The 20,577-nt window shown below is 40.1% G+C and overlaps 1 protein-coding gene across 2 annotated transcripts in view; it reads left to right on the top strand.

Annotated features, from left to right (window-relative positions):
* diaph1 (diaphanous related formin 1) overlaps window positions 1-13,741 on the top strand; it is a 97,325-nt gene extending 83,584 nt beyond the window's left edge. For both annotated transcript variants that reach the window (XM_032527527.1, XM_032527526.1), the window contains 2 exons: window positions 618-707; window positions 11,174-13,741. In XM_032527527.1, the coding sequence (XP_032383418.1) occupies window positions 618-707; window positions 11,174-11,361 (278 nt within the window). In that variant the 3' untranslated portion in view covers window positions 11,362-13,741. The remainder of the gene's footprint in view (window positions 1-617; window positions 708-11,173) is intronic.
* Window positions 13,742-20,577: the final 6,836 nt, after the last annotated feature.

The following is a 20,577-nucleotide window of genomic DNA, read 5'->3' on the forward strand; positions in this document are numbered from 1 at the left end:
AAAACAATCATGACAACACTCACACACACGTACACACAGTTAACATTGCCATGGAGTACCCCCCCCCCCCACCACACTTGTTATTTGCCCCTCTGATCCTCATTTAACACCACCAGACAAACACTGTGGATGTAACAAATGCAAACATCAAGACCACCAATCACACTGTACACAGATGCAAGGTTCCTTTTCAGTCAGCATACTTGGGTGTGTGGGGGGGTGGGTGGGTGGGTGGGTGGGTGTGTTATAGAGGTTACCTCCCTGAAAGTGTAGCGTGTAGCCCTTAGCAGAGACAGTAGCTAAAATAGGTCACTGCCTATCTGGGTTAATCTAGCTAATTTGCCCACATGGCCACGTGGCTGGTACATAACCTTCCTGTCCATGTGTGTGTTGGCGTATCTGAGAGAAATAGAGATAGGTAGAGGGTGTAGAAAAACCACCAATCCCTTTACTATTGTTGGGAAAGAAAATACGTGTATATGTTTATTGATTAAAAATAACATAGTTGCAATAATAGAGTTGCGTGTGTATGTCATTTATAACAGTTAAGACTCCAAATGTTGATTTAATCCAGCGTTTCTTGATGCGTTGTTGATGTTTTGTTGTTATGTTTACAGAGGATGATGAAACTGGTATCATGGATGGCCTGTTGGAGGCGCTGCAGTCTGGCGCTGCTTTCAAGAGAAAGAGAGGACCACGGCAAGCAGGTACTTAATACACATGCAGAGCCGTATATCTTCACAAAACATGCAGATGTATCAAAGGTTTACGTCCTACTTGATTTACAGATGGCTGTTTCCTTTCACACACATTAGTGGTATCCATACTATACTGAATGATACAAATGTGTTCCCTTTCTCTTCCTCTCTGTCTCCATGCTTCTGTCAACACACAACAACAGAATTTTTGTGTTCCCTATGTCTCTATTCCATCTGTTGCACGGCTCAGAGACTGTGGGTAGTGGTTGTATTCTCTGGCCATGGGTACAGGGGGGCAAAGCCAATTCCACCAATGGCTTGCACAACAACAAAAGAAGGAGGAGGGCGTGGGCATCAGGACACTTAGGAGAGGAACAACTGGTCAGGGTGTGTTTGTGGAATAGTAAAATATAAGACAAATTTGAATGTAGAGCTAAGGAGGATAAACCATAATGTGGGTGTAAAATTTAAGGAAGTCACATCAGGGAAAGGGCAATAGGGAAAATAATAGTTGACCAACTGGCTAAAATATTTAGATAATATGAATTGTTTAAGTTTTGTTACTTCACTTTTTGTCATTACCAAAGTCCATGTCCTATATAGGAGGACTTACTTCTTAGTCCAAATCCAGTCTGTATTGATTTTCATTCAGGCCATGTTGTTCAGTCGGTAAGCTCATAGAGACTCGTAATCTGGTTAGCTACTTATTCTGCTGTGTGTCCCACTGCCAAGTCCAGTTACATTCACTTATTGGAGAGTATTTCTCTTCGTCCTTTTTGTTTTCTGTCTTCCAAATTGTACATGTACCACATTTTGTGGAAAATGTGACCTGGTAAGACCATACAAATGGAAATGAGGCAGTGTGAGCTGTTAGGATAGTAACTTTGTAATACGATACCTTGTGTTAGGAAACTTGTGTGTACCCATGTGAGCGGGAAAGTGTCCGGTGCCCATTAACAGAGAGAGAGAGAGAGAGAGAGAGAGAGAGCCTGTATGTGTGTTTGTTCACATGCATTCATGTGTGGGTTGAGTATTCACACATAAGAGAGGCTGGGGAAGAGTGCGTGCAACCCAATACCTCCCTCAATAGAAGCCACATGTGAAGCAGTGCTCCACAGTGGAATAGCACAGAGCTGGAGGGTGGACTGTACTCTTATTTTCTTTTTTCTTTCATCTTCCATTCTTTCTTTTTTTTCCCTCAACCACTACATGCATTTATGTAGCAAGTTAACAGTAATTGTCCAATGCAATTAAACTGCCTTTGTAACAAGTGGTCCACTAAGTCACACTTGAGAAAATTGCAGCAAACTTTCTTTAATCACAAACAGTTCGGGCTCATCACCACTAAACTAACTGAGACGACAGTGAAAAGAGGAAATGGAAGGAGAAGCAGGATCACTGTAAGAGAGAAAATGGGGCCCACTTGAGGACTCAGTCAGTCACCCATAATACTGTTTGGCCACCTCACACTCCTAACAGGAAATACCTTAACATGTGTGTTTGAGCGGGGGGGGGGTGAAGGAAAATATAAGTGGCTGTATGTATCACATCTCTGCTCTGTGTCTCCTCCCTGTCTCATCTATTCTTTCTGTCTTGTCATTTTTGTTTTCTTTTGCCAAAGTTCAGGGTTTTCCATGGCTGATGTGGAAGGGGGGGAGCCCTGCTGTGGTCTTTAGGCAATCTGAGCTTTGTTAGGGGTTTATATTTTATTCACTTATGTTTAAAGGCTGCTCCTTTCTTGTTATCCACTTTGCTTCATACACCCAGGAAGTCCTTTATCCACACAATAGGAGCGTGTCTTTGACTACTTGGTTGAGTCAGAGGTCTTAATTTAGTGGAGCAGAAGTAGGAGAGACATCCTGTCTCTGGCTGTACTGTGGCCACAGGCAGCCTGTATAAACAGACTAAAAACACTCCTATCTAGCTCATGTATACAAGCAGAGTATTTTTAATGTTTACTTCATAAGTTTGCTGCATACAGAAAAGAAAAATGGATAATACAAATCTGACTTAATTTGTTCTGTGCCTGTTATAGTAACACAAAACAATGTCAAGGAACCACAGCTCTATAAAAAAGAGATTTTTTTTCTCATCTCTCCATCTCTCACTGATTGAGAGATATGCTAGCCCAAAGGCTTGTTAAACCAGTTGCTTATCTATTCTCACTCTAATTACTTTTCCATGCAATATAATACAATTGATTTTAACTCTGCAATGATAATACTGATCAGATGTCACGTAATGCGCCTGCAAACACAAAACAAAGGTTCATCTGCTTGAAGGATCTATAAATAGGCAAAGCAGTGGAGGGGTCATGGGAATACAATAAAAACAGGGGCTTAGGCAAATTAGTTGCGCATTTAAGGTAACTGGAGTATTAATCAGGAATAATTTTAGTTTAAAGATTCATGTAGGACATGATAATGCATCAAGTGTATTAATGTTAAATGCAATGAAGCATTATATAGGAGTTCCTCTAAAATGTGCTAAAATATCACCATATCTCATGTCAGTCAAATCACCAGTGACTTTATGTCCATATGTAGTAGACAGAGAGTTACCTTTTACAGTTTTTGTCTAACCCTCTAACACAAATCAAGTGGCAACCAGCATATTCTTCTTAGTTCTGGAAAAATAAAAATATGCATGAACCCATTTCTAACAGGTTGTCCTACATTAACCAGCGCCCAGAGATATCACTCAGAATTTCTGCCCTATTTTTAATCTGGTAGAAGAATCTTGCTGCCTTAAGGTGCTCCCATAGCTTCCTAATTGTGAGTTTGAAAGTCTTATTTCATACTCAAGTATGTCTCTGTCAGAAAAAAATAAATAAAAAAAGAATTGATAAAAAGCTGAAAAAGCTGAATTACAAAGATTTAAGCAATGTTGGGGTTCTTAAAGCATGCTATAGTTGTCATTACAATGTGAGGTATAATAGGTTTAGGGTGATTGCTTATCAAGCTACTGCAGCTTGTTACATACAATCGGATCAGTTAGACCCAGACGCTGTTTATATGAGGCCATCTCACAATACCGTGTATACTAACATAAGTAATGTCTCAAGAGTTCAGGAATTCAGCTTGTTCAATTGCTGTTTGTTGAGGAAATGATCAAACCTGTTCAATAACCATCATTAAGGTCCATATGAAGTCAGGAGCAAAGTTAAATGAGGACACAACAATCCTCTCACAGCAGAGTGTGGGGCGTGGACCTCAAGAACAGCCTTAGTTGTCATTACAAAGTTTTTTCTTTATTTTGTTGTCAAAATGTTATATTTGTTCAACAAAGGATCTAAAAAAAAATAAGCCGACTGACAAACATTTAAGGTTAACAAGCTGCAGGGAAAACGTGTGCACATTAGGTAACAAAATTAACAGGCTTTTAAATGCCTTTTTTTTTTAAAGATTTTTTTTTGGTTATTTCCTTAATTTCTTTAATGGATAGGACGGCCAGACATGAAAGGGGAAAAAGAGAGCGAAGACACTCAGAAAATTGTCACTGGTCAGACCTGAACCTTGGACCTTCTGCGTTGAGGAATAAACCTCTCCACATGTGCGCCCGCTCCACCAAATGAGCTAACCTGGCCAGGCTTTTAAACGCTTGAAAGCCCATGTTGCAAGTTAACCACCACTGTTGATTATTGGGTACAAAAAGCACTCAAGATATGTATATCATTTTTAAAAATGTCTCCAAATAGTTTTAAAAGTTAGTTTTTGGTCATTTTTGGTATTAGCTGGTTTTTGGAGTGAATTCGGCGAGGACGTCACTCTAGGGAGTTAAGTCTCAGCCTGGCACTAGAACTATGGTGACTGACTGGGATGAGGAAGAGGAGGAAAGGCCAGCAGCCGAATAATTACCAACCTGACAGACGTGAGAGGGCAAATGAGGAATTGTCAAGATTGTGGGGAAGTCTCCTTTATTTATCTCCTTCATTTAGCAACGCAGCAGTGCATACAATGACTTTACTTTTTACTGTCAGTGAATAGCAGCGAGTGAACGTCAACGTTTTCTCTCGATCTAGTGACATGGATCATGTTAGTTCAGATAAGTACTGGTACACTTATCTAGATATAGGAATAGAAGGCATCTCCGAGTGTTATTTCTAAGTATTTACCTCTAACCTCCGGTGAAAACGTGTTGCTGTTTGGCTGGTGCTTGTGTGTGTGTGGCGGCGAAGCTGCGGTGGAGAGCGGGTGCTGTAGGCGAGTGAGCCTCCGGTCGGGAAGCTCATACCGCTCACACTCGGGCTACTCTTCATTTACCTTTAACGTCATAAATGAAAATAATGTCCAGGATCTCAGGGGAAAGAAACAATATGCGTGTCTTCATTTTAAACATCACTACAGGTTGATTATGGGCGACAACGCCTTCGTGGTTAGCTCGCCAAAACTCTACTGCCGAAGTTGCTGGCTACAAAACGTTAGCTATATCCGCTAACATCCGTACAGGCTAACTATAGCCAGTTAGCTTTGTGTGTAGCGTAACAAAAACCCACCCATCTCGTAGGAGCGATGCTTACTATTCCATTCAATACAATTATGGTACAAAAGGTGCACTAATGCCACATGTATGATGTTGACAACATGGACGCATATATAGGCAACACCAAAGACAGTCGTAATATTTACCTAGCAGGCTAGGCTAACGCTGTTGTGCTAACGTCCGGCGGCGTAGCGCTAGCTAGCTCTAAACTTGTGTAAAGCCGAACAACATCCCCTGTTTAAGCTGTGTTTCACTATCAGATCATTGAGTTCTTGGTTACGTCCGTCTTTGAAAAATCTGCCCGCCTAACACGGACAAATTGTACCCACCTTCCTACCTAGCTAGCTAACCTATAGCTAGCTAGATTGCTAGCTATACCGGTATGCTAGCTATAGCTATCTATCTCTCTCTCTCTCCAAATATCGTCTCCCTAGTGTGACGTCATGCAATGCATTGTGGGAGAAAAGTAAACCACTGTAAAATATGACCTACTTTTTTTGTGTTATTTTATGTTTTGTGATACTTTTCAATGTCATATAAAGTTTGAATGTTTATTACCAACAATCAATAAGTGCAAATTCTTTTGAAAATTAAACCTGCAACATGGGCTTTAGGGACAACTTCTAAGGTGGCCTATTGTGGCAACATGTATACATAATGTACCAAAAAACATAACCTGTGTGCTGACCTGTGTGACATCATAGAAAGAACACCATCACAGTTTGAAATTGTCAATTGTAAGAACGTTTAACTGCTACCAACTTTCTATGACCACCTCATTTACAGTACATTATATTGTCACTCACTCTCTGCCAAGCACAAATGAACACTTACAAAGTTACACTTACAGTAACTTTCAAATATATTTTACTGTAGATGTGTTGAGGGTTTTAAAAGCATGGTTTTATAATGCGTGTGGATGCTTAAAATATAGACATTTTTACATCTGCTGATATGAAACAAAACATACTTTGATTTTATTATTTTCGCTTGGAGCTAGTAACCACTATTGTGCATGTTTTGGTTTTCATTACATGAAGAGTGTCTGTGCCTTCCCCTCCTCTTACTTTTATCTAGGCACAGCTGTGGTGACTACAAACGTCACCAACTTTGTGTTGACTACTAAGGGCCTTTTGAGTGTTTTGTCATGCCTATTGTGTCACGGCATTGTGACATAATGGAAAGCCACGAGGCTGCAGAGGCTATATATCTCCTCACCTTTGACCTGCATCTCACTGTGTGTGTAATGAGCAGACTGCATGGGGTATACGCAGATGTCTACCCTCTGTCTGTCTACCCCGCTCTTAAGCACATAAGACAAAACACACACAGCAGATGCTTGCATGCCGATACAAACACACATTGATCTTTGCATGCCAACACACGATACGTTCCAGCGGACAGACAGCCTTGCATAGTTTTTTTTTTTTTAAAGGCCCTAAACACTCATACAGATGTTTTCAAATAATCAGGCGAATTGGACCTCTTCCTAGAACTGTGTGGGTGTGTTTAGACTGATTGATTGACATCTTCCTGAGTCTCCTTTTAGCTTTGTTGCATCTGTTAGGGCAGGACAAATTACAGTTTTATCATTCTTATTGGTAGAAAAAAAATTGTGACCTAATAAATTCCCATCTAAGATCCAGCCCACTTTCAACCTGAGCAGAGGTCTAATCAGCCAAAGTAACTATATTCATCTGTGTGGGTGTTCAGAAGCCTTAAACACTATCACACTGTGGCTCTCTGCTTTAGATGGTAAGTTACAGTCTGTCTATTCTTTCATATGAATACAGACTTGTTGTCAGCTTGGCTATATTGGGCAAATTTTTGTGTATGTTTAAAGCAGTTTAAGACTCATATGTAGAGGAATGACGTGTCTAAACACTCACTATAGACCCATCTGCTGGGTCATGACCCTTGCCAGAACAACCAATTGCAAAAGCAACTAACTGACAAAGCACCAGTCACAACAGAGAGACGGTGATAAAGGGGATAGCAACAATAGAGGCACACGCTGGTTCTGCAGACAGCCTTCTCCCACAAAAAGAGAAAACATACCCTTATAGAGATCTGGGCTGTCACAGATGTTCACACTAACACACATAAAGACACACACACAGGAGGAGATAGATCAGACCAATAGGAGAGCGCTCTTCAATCAAATAATTACTGAAACAGTGGTGATGTCACACATACTAAACACCTACTGAAGCAATAGACTAGACATTAGAAGGGAGAAATATATCTCAATGGAAAAGAAGCACAACAAATAAAATATATTAAAATTGCTCAATACAGAATACAAGGAAAAACATTGCCATAATCTTTAGCTGCTATATATAGCCCATTTTTTTTATATATATATATATATATATATATATATATATATATATATATATATATATATATATATATATATATATATATATATATATATATATATATATATATATATATATATATATATATATATATATATATACACACATATACTATATATGTTTGACAATTGGGCACATTTGTTAAAAAAAATTTTATGCATGCGTCCAATTTTAATTTTTATGTAAGGCATGCCAGTAAGCCACACACCCGTTGAGCCCATTCAGGGACATGAAAGGTACGTTAATACTAACCCAAACAAGCCAGTAGTGGTGCCAGATGACGTCACTCTTTCCCACAGTTCTCTAGTGCATAGCAGCAGTGTGTTATGCAAAGTGGCCTGAGGAGGGCGATATGAGTCCCTGCTAAGATGGAGGCACTGATGGAGGTCCAGCCTTCATCTGCAAATAACGCACCATTCTAGTCATGGCACTGTTAAAATCAGAAAATAAAGATGGCTGCCTCAGTTGGCATCACACCATTCAGAATTTCTGTTTATTTGGGTGCCACTGACCTAGTTCTTGTTAGCTTTCCATCTCAAGCTGCCATGCACCCACATGTCTGCAAATTCTCTCCTCACTCTTCTCCATGTTTTTGTATTTTCCCCTCACAAGGTCAGCACACTCACATTCTGTATAGTAAAGCGTTCTTTCCCTCATCAGGCAGTCATTATTTAGTCTCCTGGAGTGTAATGTGTTACAGATGATCTTTTCACTTCACTCTTTATGCCACTGATCGACCCTCAATGTGCAAACACACTCACTCAACCTCACGCCCACCAGTAAACAGACCCAAAAGCAGTCTTTGTTGTGAGTCCCGACGTCTCATTTCCTACTGCTGCACGCACCAGACTTCATGCCAAGTGCATGGATCATTTAGTCAACATCACAGCTAGTTTCTGGATACACATGCTGTGTATTCCTTGTTTTCCACCTTTGTAGTGCCACATGTTAAAGGGGTATGTATTGGGATTGTTGTTCTGCACTTCAACAATGTTTAGAGGCTTGCAAGAGACAGATAAAAAAAAAGAAAAGTGGTCATAGTCAAAGCAGCAGAGGCCGAGATATCCTGACTTTTCATCCCTACGTAGTGTGGGTCGAGTTCCAAAAACACTCAATTGACATTGAATCCTTTGTTTCTTTATCAGGATTGTTTTCTCAGACTATAGACAGCTCCTTCCATAAAATATTTAACAACTGGTTTGGTCTCTCACCTGAAAGCTACGAACTCCATGAGCTTCCATTTGATTTTAGTGCATGATAACTTGGCTGCTTCAGCGCTGTGGCCCTCATAGAGCAGGCGCACTAGGGACTTCTGCCAGCCGAGCTAGCTACCGCTTGTTTAGCGCTCCGCTAACTTGAATTGGATTAAAGGATTTAATTGTGCGGCTCTTCTAGACTTTACAAATGAAATGGGACCAAACAGATTCAATTTTCATAGTGAAACGAGTCATTTTACTTGGCATGTGACATCCAAAAAAATGTATGCACTGATTTACTGATCTCCCATTGCCATGTACTGAAACTTTTGAGAGACACACACATAGTTGGTTATGGTATTTCTATGGGAACTGTTGACAATAACAACTATATAGAATATTGCTTTATCATTTATTTCTTGTGGTATCTATGTAATGTGATATTTTAAATTAACTTAGTATGACCAGTGAAACCTGTCTGTTAGGGGATGTATTCGTTTCTGAGGCTGGTTGAGTTCATGTAATTTAACTATATTATATATATTATACTATATTTAAATACAGAGAAATTGTGCACTTTTCTGAGAATGTTCCTGTCATTACTTTAATCTGCAGGTTTCTGTCTAAATGCATTTTTTTCCCATGCTGCCTGCAATGCAAGAACTCTCTGATCCTGACTCTTATCCCCCTCTCTCTTCTTCCTCTCTGTCTTCTCTCCCAAGAGGGAGTGGAGGAGGATGAGAGAGTAGAGGATCTGGGTTGACAGCCTTTTGAAGAGCTTTTCTCTGTGGGTTGGATTTTATTTTGGGACAAGCTCAGCACAGTACACGTAGAATAACACCCACACTGACGCACACACTTTCTGTCGGTTTTGGGGTCATTTGCATAATTTCTAATCAGAAAGTTATGAGTGAGAGCGAGAGATTTGGTAAGGGACAAAAATAGATATGGGGGACATATTTCAGAGTTGACTAAGAGAGAGATAGTGTTCTGAAGGATTTGTGTTTATAAGAAATGAAGAGCGAGCTGTGTGCCCCTCCAAGAAAAGTGTGTGAAATGATAATTTGACACCCCAGCTGTCTGTGTTGATAGGTCCAGCTGGGGCTTGCATATAAAGAAGACAAGTCAACTGTGAACATGACTCTAAATCTCCAAATCCTCCTTCTCTTTCTCCCCAGATTCAATTGTGTCTTTGTCACAGCTAGTTCTGGAGACCTGTTTGGTAACTGGTGTTTTTGTGTGTTTATGTTCCCTCAGAACCATGTGTCAAATATTGGTTTGTTGTTTGTTACCATGGTTCATTTGCATGTGTATTGCTTATGGTTTGCATCATGACGTTGTTAAATTGATGTTTTTTGTTTAGTTTAGCAACAGGAACATGTGTACGCGTGTGAACATGTCCCGTACTTTTTATTCATAGGGTCTAAATTCTTAACACACATCAGGCATAACATAACAACAAACACAATCTCCCACTGACCTATATAATGCAAAATGGCCGCTGCTGCCGTGTGTGTGTGTGTGTGTGTGTGTGTGTGTGTGTGTGTGTGTGTGTGTGTGTGTGTGTGTGTGTGTGTGTGTGTGTGTGTGTGTGTGTGTGTGTGTGTGTGTGTGTGTGTGTGTGTGTGTAAGATTGAAATTGACGACATCCTCAGGGCACAATCTGTCACACTCGTTGTTTCTCTGTGCGTCTTTTATCTTCCTCACTGAATCCACATTTGGTGTTAATCTATTTTACTACTTCCTTCCTTCTGACGTTACTTACAGCTCCTTCCTTCTCTGACTCGATCTCTCATCCATGTTTGTTTCTTTTTCATTCATCCCTGCCTCTGTAATCGTCCTATGGCATGAATCATCCTCATTGTGTCTTACCTTCTTTTTTTGCTTTGACACACTCACCCTTCCTCTATTATGCCCGGTTCCTCTAAATGTCCTTTATAGACCATTTGTTTTTCCTCTTTTCCTCATGTTTCCCAGTTTGTCAAGATCAAGTTGAGTCTAATCTGACATTAGCAGTAAATTGCTCAAAATACCACAGTAAATGACACACATACGGCGCCGCACTATTAAGCCATTTGTGTTTGTGTGTCATTGTATTGCATGTATGTGTATGTTGGAAAGAAAGGGAGCTTCCATTTTCTGTTGTATCATTCAAAACACAAGTGTTTGGTGGTCTCAGAGGCACATGCTTGTGACTGTGTGTTCAGTCAGGGAACAGGTCAAGTATCTGTCTGCGGATGTGGTGCTGTTTGACTAACTGACAACATTATGATACTTTTGCACAGACATCTCTTGCACAGATATGTCTCTTCATGGCATGCACTGACATATCTGTATGGATTTGTTATGACATAAACATGACATCTAAATTATCATGGTCTAATAACTTGTTTATCTCACTCTTTCTCTTTCTCAGCCAATCACCGACGAGCTGGTCATGCAGTGACCAACATCCTGGCCAAAGAGCTGATGCAGGAAGACGCGCCTTCATTCAGCAAACTGCCTGCTAAGAAGAAACAGTCAGAGGTGAAGGAAGAGCCTAACCTAGAAGGAGCTGAGTCATTAGAGGAGTTACTGGAGGCTACTCTCTCTCGGTCCAATTAGACACACAGGGCAGAACGTTTTTTACTCAATGATATCCAAATGCAGATGTATTTGTAGCCATTTCAGGGGCCAATATCAATCAGATTAGTTCACAGGAAAAAAGCCCCGTTTCCCAGACGCTTGTCTTAACTAGACCATATTTTAGGGTAGTATTGATTAGTGTTCTGGGAGGACAGGGAGTGGCAGAGGATGAAGGTGGGGCTCTGACCTCAGCCACAACTCCTGGATGGATGTCCCTCGTGATCAACCTTTAGATCTTTGCCATTGTCATAAAAATGTAATTGCTTTCTTCATGTACACATATCTGTTCATGTTTTTTGTCTGTTTCACTTGTCATTTATCAAAGGGCATCTTGAGCAATTCCAAAGACTCAGGAGGGATCCACCCCTTTTTTTTTTTTTCTCTCTTCCAAATCTCAAATTTAGACTGGGGATGGCTGGAATTTGGCACATGTTGTAGGTACTTCATAGGGGTTTCTTTGGATTTTCCAGGCCAAGACCACTTTGCGCTTTGTCACACTATGAAACATATCGCTTTGTATTTGTCCGGTATACTCTGTTACGGTTTGTAAATGTTAATAATTTTTCTGTTATTGAAAAAAGTGCCAACCAATAGAAATCAAGTCTTGTCATTTCACTCCCAGGTTTTGTCTGGTCACAGTTCGCATTGTGCTGTTGTGGACCAGTTAAACAGCAGTCATCACCTGGATGTTTCAGTGTGTTATCTTTTCTCAGAAGGGAGTTAGTTCACTGGTGTGCATACGTAAGTTAGATTTTACATAATAATGGACATGATTTACACAAACTTGTCTAAGATACCACGTGTGCCCACAACAGTGATATGAAGAAAACCTGCCTACAACTATAAACATGAATATTCCCATTAACCCCAGAGGGACGTGGAGATAAATTGGAGAAGAAAGGTCTTCCACAGTCAGTTAAACCAAAAAGAAAAACTTTTAAATGGGTGTTTCCAAACAAAAACTAGCCTGAGCAGTTTACATGCCTGTGTGTTTGTGTGTAAAAATGAGTGTGTGAAGTAAGCTGCATTTATTTAGTTTCCTACATAAATGTGTGTATTTGTGCATTTAGGATTGTGTGTGTGTGTTGCCATCTGTAATTACTGTATGGTACCGACCATGCCGTCATAAATCCTAGGTTTCATAAACCGCTTTGTGGTCATTCTGCTGAGGATATAGCACACTGGAAATCTGCCCGAAACTGTGTGTGTGTGTGTGTGTGTGTGTGTGTGTGTGTGTGTGTGTGTGTGTGTGTGTGTGTGTGTGTGTGTGTGTGTGTGTGTGTGTGTGTGTGTGTGTGTGTGTGTGTGTGTGTGTGTGTGTGTGTGTGTGTGTGTGTGTGTGTGTGTGTGTGTGTGTGTGTGTGTGTGTGTGTGTGTGTGTGTCTGTGTGTGTCTGTGTGTGTGTCTGTGTGTCTGTGTGTCTGTGTGTCTGTGTGTGTGTGTCTGTGTCTGTGTGTGTGTGTCTGTTTGTTTTCACTTTCCCTCCCACTGAATGCAGAATGTCTGGCCTTGCTCTTATTTGTATGCAGTAGCCATCAGCAGACATGTTGCCATTATGTTGTGGTGTAATATCCAACAGGAATCCTGAGAGGTAATGTCAGCTGCTCCATGCAATATTTATAACTATGCAAACACGATACTATAGTGTGTACTCCAGCCCTGATACCCAGCCAGGATGTAAAAACTACTGGGTGGACTCCAGCGGTCTTTATCAACCCACTGATTCAAGATCAGTTCTTAATCTTTTCTGCGATTGAGGAAAATCTGTGTAGGTCTGAAAGTTCAGCATTTAAGGAACCGATCTATTTTTTTTTTCCTCAACACCGGTGTTTATATGACATTGTGTGTCTTTGGACATGGAGAAACTTGCAGCTACACAACATAAAAAGAAATGAGGTTTTCAAGGACACTAGGTGTAGAGATCCTTTTTCTGATAAAGTGCTAGTGCTGCATTTTAATCCAGTAACAGAATAATTTGTGCAAAACCCCATGCACAAAATGTCATATATGTAGTTAAACCAGACGCGCGTGCTGTTTTATTATTCTGCCCATCTGACAGTGCCAGGTGAATGTGTGTACCATATACTGAAAGTTGGCTGTTTTCTACATTTAAGGAGAGAAAGATTTAGAAAACTGAAAAGGATAACAGAACATCACTGGAATATTTTTTCTAATTTGAATCATTCCTTTTGTTCATTTTTTTTTTAAAGAGATTGTTTTCTATGTGAATTTTTACAGTTGGTTATTTTAATGTATTTGAATGGAGACAAGATGGTTTTTTTTGTTCTGTATACAGAATAATGCACATAGTCATTCTGTTTGCTACAAAGAACTATTAAAAATGTCTTACGTCATTTAATGATGAGACTGGCTCATTCTTTGGTCATGTCACGCTGAAAGTGGACACGTCATCTTTGGTGCTGTGTTAATGTGAAATTTCTAGATCAGTTGTATTCCTGTGTTTTTGCAAAAGTTAATTATTTTAAAACACATTTCTCCATACTTTTCCCTTCCCGCTCCTCCTCCCTTCTTTCTCTCATGTGAACATATTGTGCAGTAAAATACCAGATAGTTTCTGCATTCAGTAGGGAAACTAATTGTATTGCCAAAAGACAGCAGAAAAATAAGTTTATTTAGCTATCTTTTTTACAGATAAATTCCAGGATTTCCAATGACACCTGAAACATGTTCCATAATTGAGTGTTAGACATGATCTCTCACATTTGTCTGTCAGTTACTTTCTTTGAGATTTCTTGTACCTTAAAAGCCCACTTTGCATGTTGCGACTTTAAAAGAGCACCCAGTTCACTCAGAGGAAACACACCAGTCTTCAATCTGACAATCAATAAGACCATCAGCTTGTATCTCATCTCTTCGACAGCAGCATTGACTCAGAAAAGTTTCCTAATATAAACCATGCTAAGTCATGATTTGCGCCGATCTCCTCCTTGTAGTGGTCAACTTGCCAGTACATGCCTGTTATGGGAATACCCTGCAGTGTCATAGCGGCTATGCAGATGCTAGCCCAAAATAGCAAGGCAAGTTTCCTGGCCTCAACTTAATTCTGTAAGGTGAGGTGATTTCTTTCTTTGATCATCTTTCCTTCCACACCTCCTAAATCTTTCTGATATTTTGTCCTGCTGCAGCTTGTACAGACTGAAACCTTTGCCTCTACTTTTTGTTTATATCAGGAAGAAAAGCATCAATCATGTCCTTTATTCTCTGGTGGTAGTGAAACGTTAGAGCCACCTGAAATATGTGTAGAGGTCAGTCTATGTTAGTGAAGATGATAAACTTCACCCACAGTCAGTCATAAAAGCTGTTGGGCACTGAAACCACTCAGGGAACGCTGAATGGGACACTCAGTTTCTGGCTAATGCACCTTAGCATGAGCATAGTTTTAGGGCTTTAATCCAGATTTCAGGCATTTTTACCTCTGGTTGTTGTAATACAATATTAAATGTGACTATTTTCCTCAAGACTGATCCACAGTTTTGTTTTCATACAAGCAATAATTTTAATTAGTTGTCACAATATCTAAACAGCCAAAAATGATTTATCTTCATTTTAACTGGATTATTTTCTTCTCTTATCTCATTTCTGATGTCAGAGAGAAAATAGTGAGTTCTGCTTTTGGAAGTCATTCCATAATGAATCCATTTCCCACCACCTTTCCTGTTCACTGTGAATAAAGCCCTCTGTTCTTTAGTGAACCCAAGCTGCTGCCGCCGTCCTTTCACCTCATTAACTTCCCTGTTAATCTAACCAGAAAGCCCCAACTCCCTTTCATCATTTATGGTCTTTTTTTGGCCACAGACACACACACACACACACACACACACACACACACACACACACACACACACACACACACACACACACACACACACACACACACGTAGGCCATAGGGCAGTGGTAACTCTGAATTGAGATTAAAGATGATGGTAAATCAAAATGTCTGTGCATCATTTTGTTTTTTTTGGTATCCATTTGTGCATCGTACTGTAACTTTGAAGACAGAAATAATCATAAGCAGTTGTTCTCGAGCATCTGATCCTAATCAAAGTCAAACCTTAACAGGGCCAGCAGCTCTTTGTTTTCTACTTTGTGTGCACGTGTTCCTTATGTTATCCACATAATGGTTCCTTAAGTGAATTGTGTGTGTCTCTGTGATAGAACTGCACTGATGTTGTTTTATAACTTTGTTGTGGAATAGAGAAAGTTTCTATCTTTTGAATACATGTTGATATCACAACTGCACAAATGGTAATAATAGGCTAATCTAATATTCATAAACTTAAACCTTTGAATTGCATTCTCAAAATGCCTAAACATATTTTAATCTATGCAACTCCCCTTTTTTACTCCGGACATTTTTTTTTTTAGCCCTAGTCTACTGTGGATGAATGAATTGTCAGGATAACATAGGGAGGGGAAAGAGGCTTTTAAAAGCAAGTGGGGAAAAGCTTTCAACATCCAAATGATTTACAGTAAATGGGAAACCATCATAAAGATGTCTCCTTAATCCTGAAGATGAGAGCTTGAGTGACTACATGAGTTTGGAAAAGAGGCAAGGGGAGGAGTGCTGCATTTAAAACAGTGGGGAGGTTTGAGAAAGAATGAAATGCCCATATAGTAGAGCAGGTGAAAGAGGTTGGGGGATTGAAACAGTGAGAGTAGAAGGATGGTAGTGATGGAATGATTAACTGGATGTCTCTGGAATAAAAAGCTGACTTCGTTCACACCAACAGCATTGTGGGAGTGGCTGAGAGCAGACTACCTGCTGACTTTTTGTTGTCTCTTTGTTGTGTATGTTTGGCACATTTGCATTCCTGAGTAGCCGGTGTGTTCTTATGTGTGTGTGTCTGAATGTGTTGTATGTTCTCTGTTACACACATACATTGTGACTGTGTTTAACACACCACACATGGCTATCTAAACATGTGAGCGCATCCTCTTCATGTAAGCCACTGCAAGCTGCTGGAAAGCAGAAAGCAAGCTCTGTTTTGACTTTAGCTGAATAACACAGAAGAGTACATAAGATACATGTTATTATCTGAAAGAAAGAGACAAAGGCATGTCTTCTTGGTCATTGAGTGTTGTTCAATAGCTGTTTATTAAAAGTCCTTTGCTCCCACACTTGTTATGGCTATGTTGTGTTATCCTGCTAGCTCTGGTACAACATAGACCCAACAGGGCTACATTGTTTGAATAGTGTGGATTCTAATAGACTTGCAATGAAGCTCACAATGGTCTGCACCTGACTGTGTGCACATTGTCAAAGTTAGAAATTATAGCCTACTTGTTTGAAATAAATGTACTGCTGCCCCACCATGAGGTCAACAATTGTGGTTTTTAGTGGCTGTTGGATGAATTGAAAAACACATTAATGTTCCTTTTAGGAGTAATCGTAAAAACAATCCCCTGATCCCCCGATTTTATCTAGTGTCTAGTGTAAAATACTTGAGTTTATAACTGACTACCTGCAGTACTAATGACATCAGCTTCAGTTGTACTTTTTGTTTAGTGCCAATAGGCAAATGTAAATCTGCTTTTGTCAAATAAGGTTATGATTTGGCAATTAAAACCCCTTGGTTAAGGTAAAAAAACAGACTACTAGTAGCCTATTTAACAAAAAGCAGGTAACAGGTGTTGAAGGAAAGATGTCTCAGACTTTCTATTTTAACCTTACTTTTCACTGCGCAATATAAACCTAACCTACTTATTTCTAAGTTACAGTTCCACAAAAATTGCTGACACAATTTGTATACCACCCAGTACAATAATTATGCTAAGGGTTAAGGTTCGAAAGTTAAAATATTTAACTTAACTTATAGTTAATTTCAAATGAGCTGTCTGAAATGCTTCTAGTCATTTGGGTTTATTGTGGATAATGTTAGGTCAAAGATATAGAGTTGATTTATCTATATTAATGTTTCATAACTGTGAAGTTTCAGGTCCTCCTGCTTCCCAGACTTTCTCAGTCTCTTGTTGTGACATTCTGGCGAGTCGGGGGAGATTTGTATGCGTGTGTGAGTGTGTGTGTCTTTGCCCTTATATGCGTGAAGGGGGTCTGCTGGAGAAAAGCGATGTGAACAAAGAAATGGGGCAGTATAATTGGCTTCAGCACTGCCAGACGACACAATGACACAGCTATTGATAGTGGAATGAGTTCCCGGGAGCAGTGCACCAATGGCGGTTCAGGAGTCTGTTTTTCACAGCCTCTGATTGGCTAGCTGAGGGAGGCTGTCGGTCTCCAGGTAGCAAAGTGAACCTCAGAGCATATCTGCCACCCCTCTGCCTCCTGGAGGAGGGAGGGAGGGATGGAGAGTGGAAGAGGAAATGGGACCTCTGTGGACAGAAAAAAACAATTGATTTACATGCTTACAACCTTTTTTTTTAAATATTATGTATGTTTCCTCTCCCCAGCTGTTTCCCTATCCCTTCTACAGCGACCTCTCTTTTCATTTCTCCTAAAACATAAGTTTTGTGTTTGCGCCTGCATTCTTTTGGCTGCAATTAGCACCCACATTGCCAGGGCTCTGAAATAAATGTGTTTCATTTGTCTTTAACTTGGCTGTACACTCCACAGCTTCTTTCTGTCTCCATTTCTGAGAACTGTGGATTAAAGCCTCACTTCATTTGTTTAGATTGGCCATTTCTCAACTTCCCTGCTGCTTCAGGAGAGAAATACACACTACTGTGGCATTTCAACTCCAGAGAAACAGTGTTTGAGTGACTCCTGAAGAATGCAAAAACAGCTTTATCTGTTTTTCAATGTTAGTATGTGTATGACTGTATATATTTGAATATGTGCTGAATATGCGTCTGCATATTTGTGTTCATCTTATTTGCATCATTTTGAATTTGCCTGCAAATTTATACATTCACACGCCTGCATCTTATTGTGTAAATGTGACTCTCCCTGCATCGGGTCATCATATCTTAATAAAACCCCCTTGATCTAATTACTCGGCTGCTTGTACAACACTCTTCATGTGACATACAATTAGCAGGCAATTAACATGGGCCAGCGAGTGTCAACCAATTGGCTGTGCCATCACATCCCTGAGTGACATCTCACTCATCACAGCGCTGCCCCAATCACCCTGAAGCCCTAGGGTGCAGGGAAAAAAACTGTCCACCTGTCTGGTGCAGGAATCTACGTCAGTCTGTCTGGTCTTCGTCTCCATATACATTCTTGTCTGTTGAGTTGCTTTGATGTATTTCTGTTTCTCCTTATACTATACCCTTTCTTCCCTATTTGTTTTTCTTTCTCACTTCCTCTGTGCTCTCTTCTTCCTGGATTTCTCCATCCTTTTGTTTCTGATTTTTTTTCTACATCCAATATCTGCCTGCCATCTGTTTTTTCTGCCTATATGTCCTCAGTTTGCATATTGTTTGTGTGTTTGTTGATCTGGAGATAAAGCATGTCCCGCACTTAACAACGTGATATGAGTCTGCTGAAAAAACAGTCAGCATGTCCTGCAAATCATCATGATCTTATGTGACTGGCATCATGTTGTGTAAAAGAACTTTGTGTGTGTGTGTGTGCGTGTGTGTGTGTGTGTGTGTGTGTGTGTGTGTGTGTGTGTGTGTGTGTGTGTGGTGGTGTGTGTGGGGTGTGTGTGTGTGTGTGTGTGGGGTGTGTGTGTGTGTGTGTGAGAGATCTGGAGACAACCTAAGCATTAAATCTCATTAAAGAGCAGATGGGGCTTTTTGTAAAGAGAATTGTGCATTATCTGAAACATGCGTCTGTGTGGTTTTTTGAGGAAATGTTACAGATTGACAACACTTCATGTATTACCAGCAGCTGCTGAAGAATTTAGGCCCGTTCTTATTTTCTGCTTGACCTCCTCACCTTACCTTGCCTCCCTTTTATCCTTCACTTTTCTTTTCTATTTGTTGTCCATTGCCTTGCAAACTAGCCTCCTCTTGTATAGTCAACATGAATGATGAAACATTAAGAAACATCAGATCCAAGATGTTTTTTTTTTGTTTTTTTTTAACAGACTTGTTTGTCACCATTTAGTGCAGATTCCCTTATATTTGAAAGAATACTGAACTCCACCTCCCCTATTCACAATGAAACCCACAATCACTGAAATGCTTCAACACACAAAAATACACATGAATCCTGCCACCTCCCACAATTTTCATTTTTGAACATTTTCTTCGCCTAATCCACAATGTCATGGCTCCTCCCGACAGATCATCTTCTGTCTCTGGGGATGGGTTTCCCCCTGTTGCCTCTGCAGGCTGTGCTGAAGGCTGATGTGAACAGAATATTAATAAGCACCAAGGGGTCACACAGCCACATGTGTGGTTCTCTCTCTCTCTCTCTCTCTTTCTTTCTCTCTACCACCACCAGGCAGTCAGGGATACCTACAGATTCCCTACATGTATGGTAAACAAATACTTATGGTAGACAACATACTACCTTGGTTGTTGCTGTAATAGGCAAATGCTCGCGTGGAGGTGTTGAAATCATTATCAATACAGACAGTGTGGACACAACATACTTGACACACACAGCTTATTATGTTTAGTGTTGTAATCTCACACTTCAGTGCAGTCCTGTGTGACATGTTTCATGATAACGTGTCTCTGTAAGTCAGTACATTGGGAATATAAGTGTGCAACATTGAACCCCAAATCATGCAGTCACATCATCATTATGTCTCCGTTAACATTCTTTTGAACTTTCTATCAGGCTGTATTTAGCCATCAACAACTGAAATGGAAGTAAATAAGACAGACTGTTCTAGATCTAACATAAAATAAGTCATCCTGCAGCGGTTTGTGCTGGGTAGTTGGACCAAAGGAGATGTTCTGTAGCTGATACTGAATATTTTTTGTCAATAAAAAAAAGACAGTAATGATTTTGTCCCCTTGTCTCAGCTTCATCGCTATTCCCTAAGGTGCTTTGTTGTGTTGTGATAATCTACATTTTTTAGATGGATAGATAAATTGAGACTAAAACTGTCTTAAACTGTAGGGTTGCAGCAGACAGTGACTGATAACACTGATGTGAAAACGTTGTAGGGACGCTGGAATCCACGTGGAACCCTTGAGGCTGTTGTGTCTGTCATGACTAGTCAGGCTCTGATCACAAGGGTCTGAGCCCCCCTGACCCATTTTGATTAGGGGCTGTATGCTTATGTGCCTATGTATACACACACACACACACACAC

Source organism: Etheostoma spectabile, chromosome 10, assembly GCF_008692095.1.
Source record: "Etheostoma spectabile isolate EspeVRDwgs_2016 chromosome 10, UIUC_Espe_1.0, whole genome shotgun sequence".
Lineage (NCBI taxonomy): Eukaryota > Metazoa > Chordata > Actinopteri > Perciformes > Percidae > Etheostoma > Etheostoma spectabile.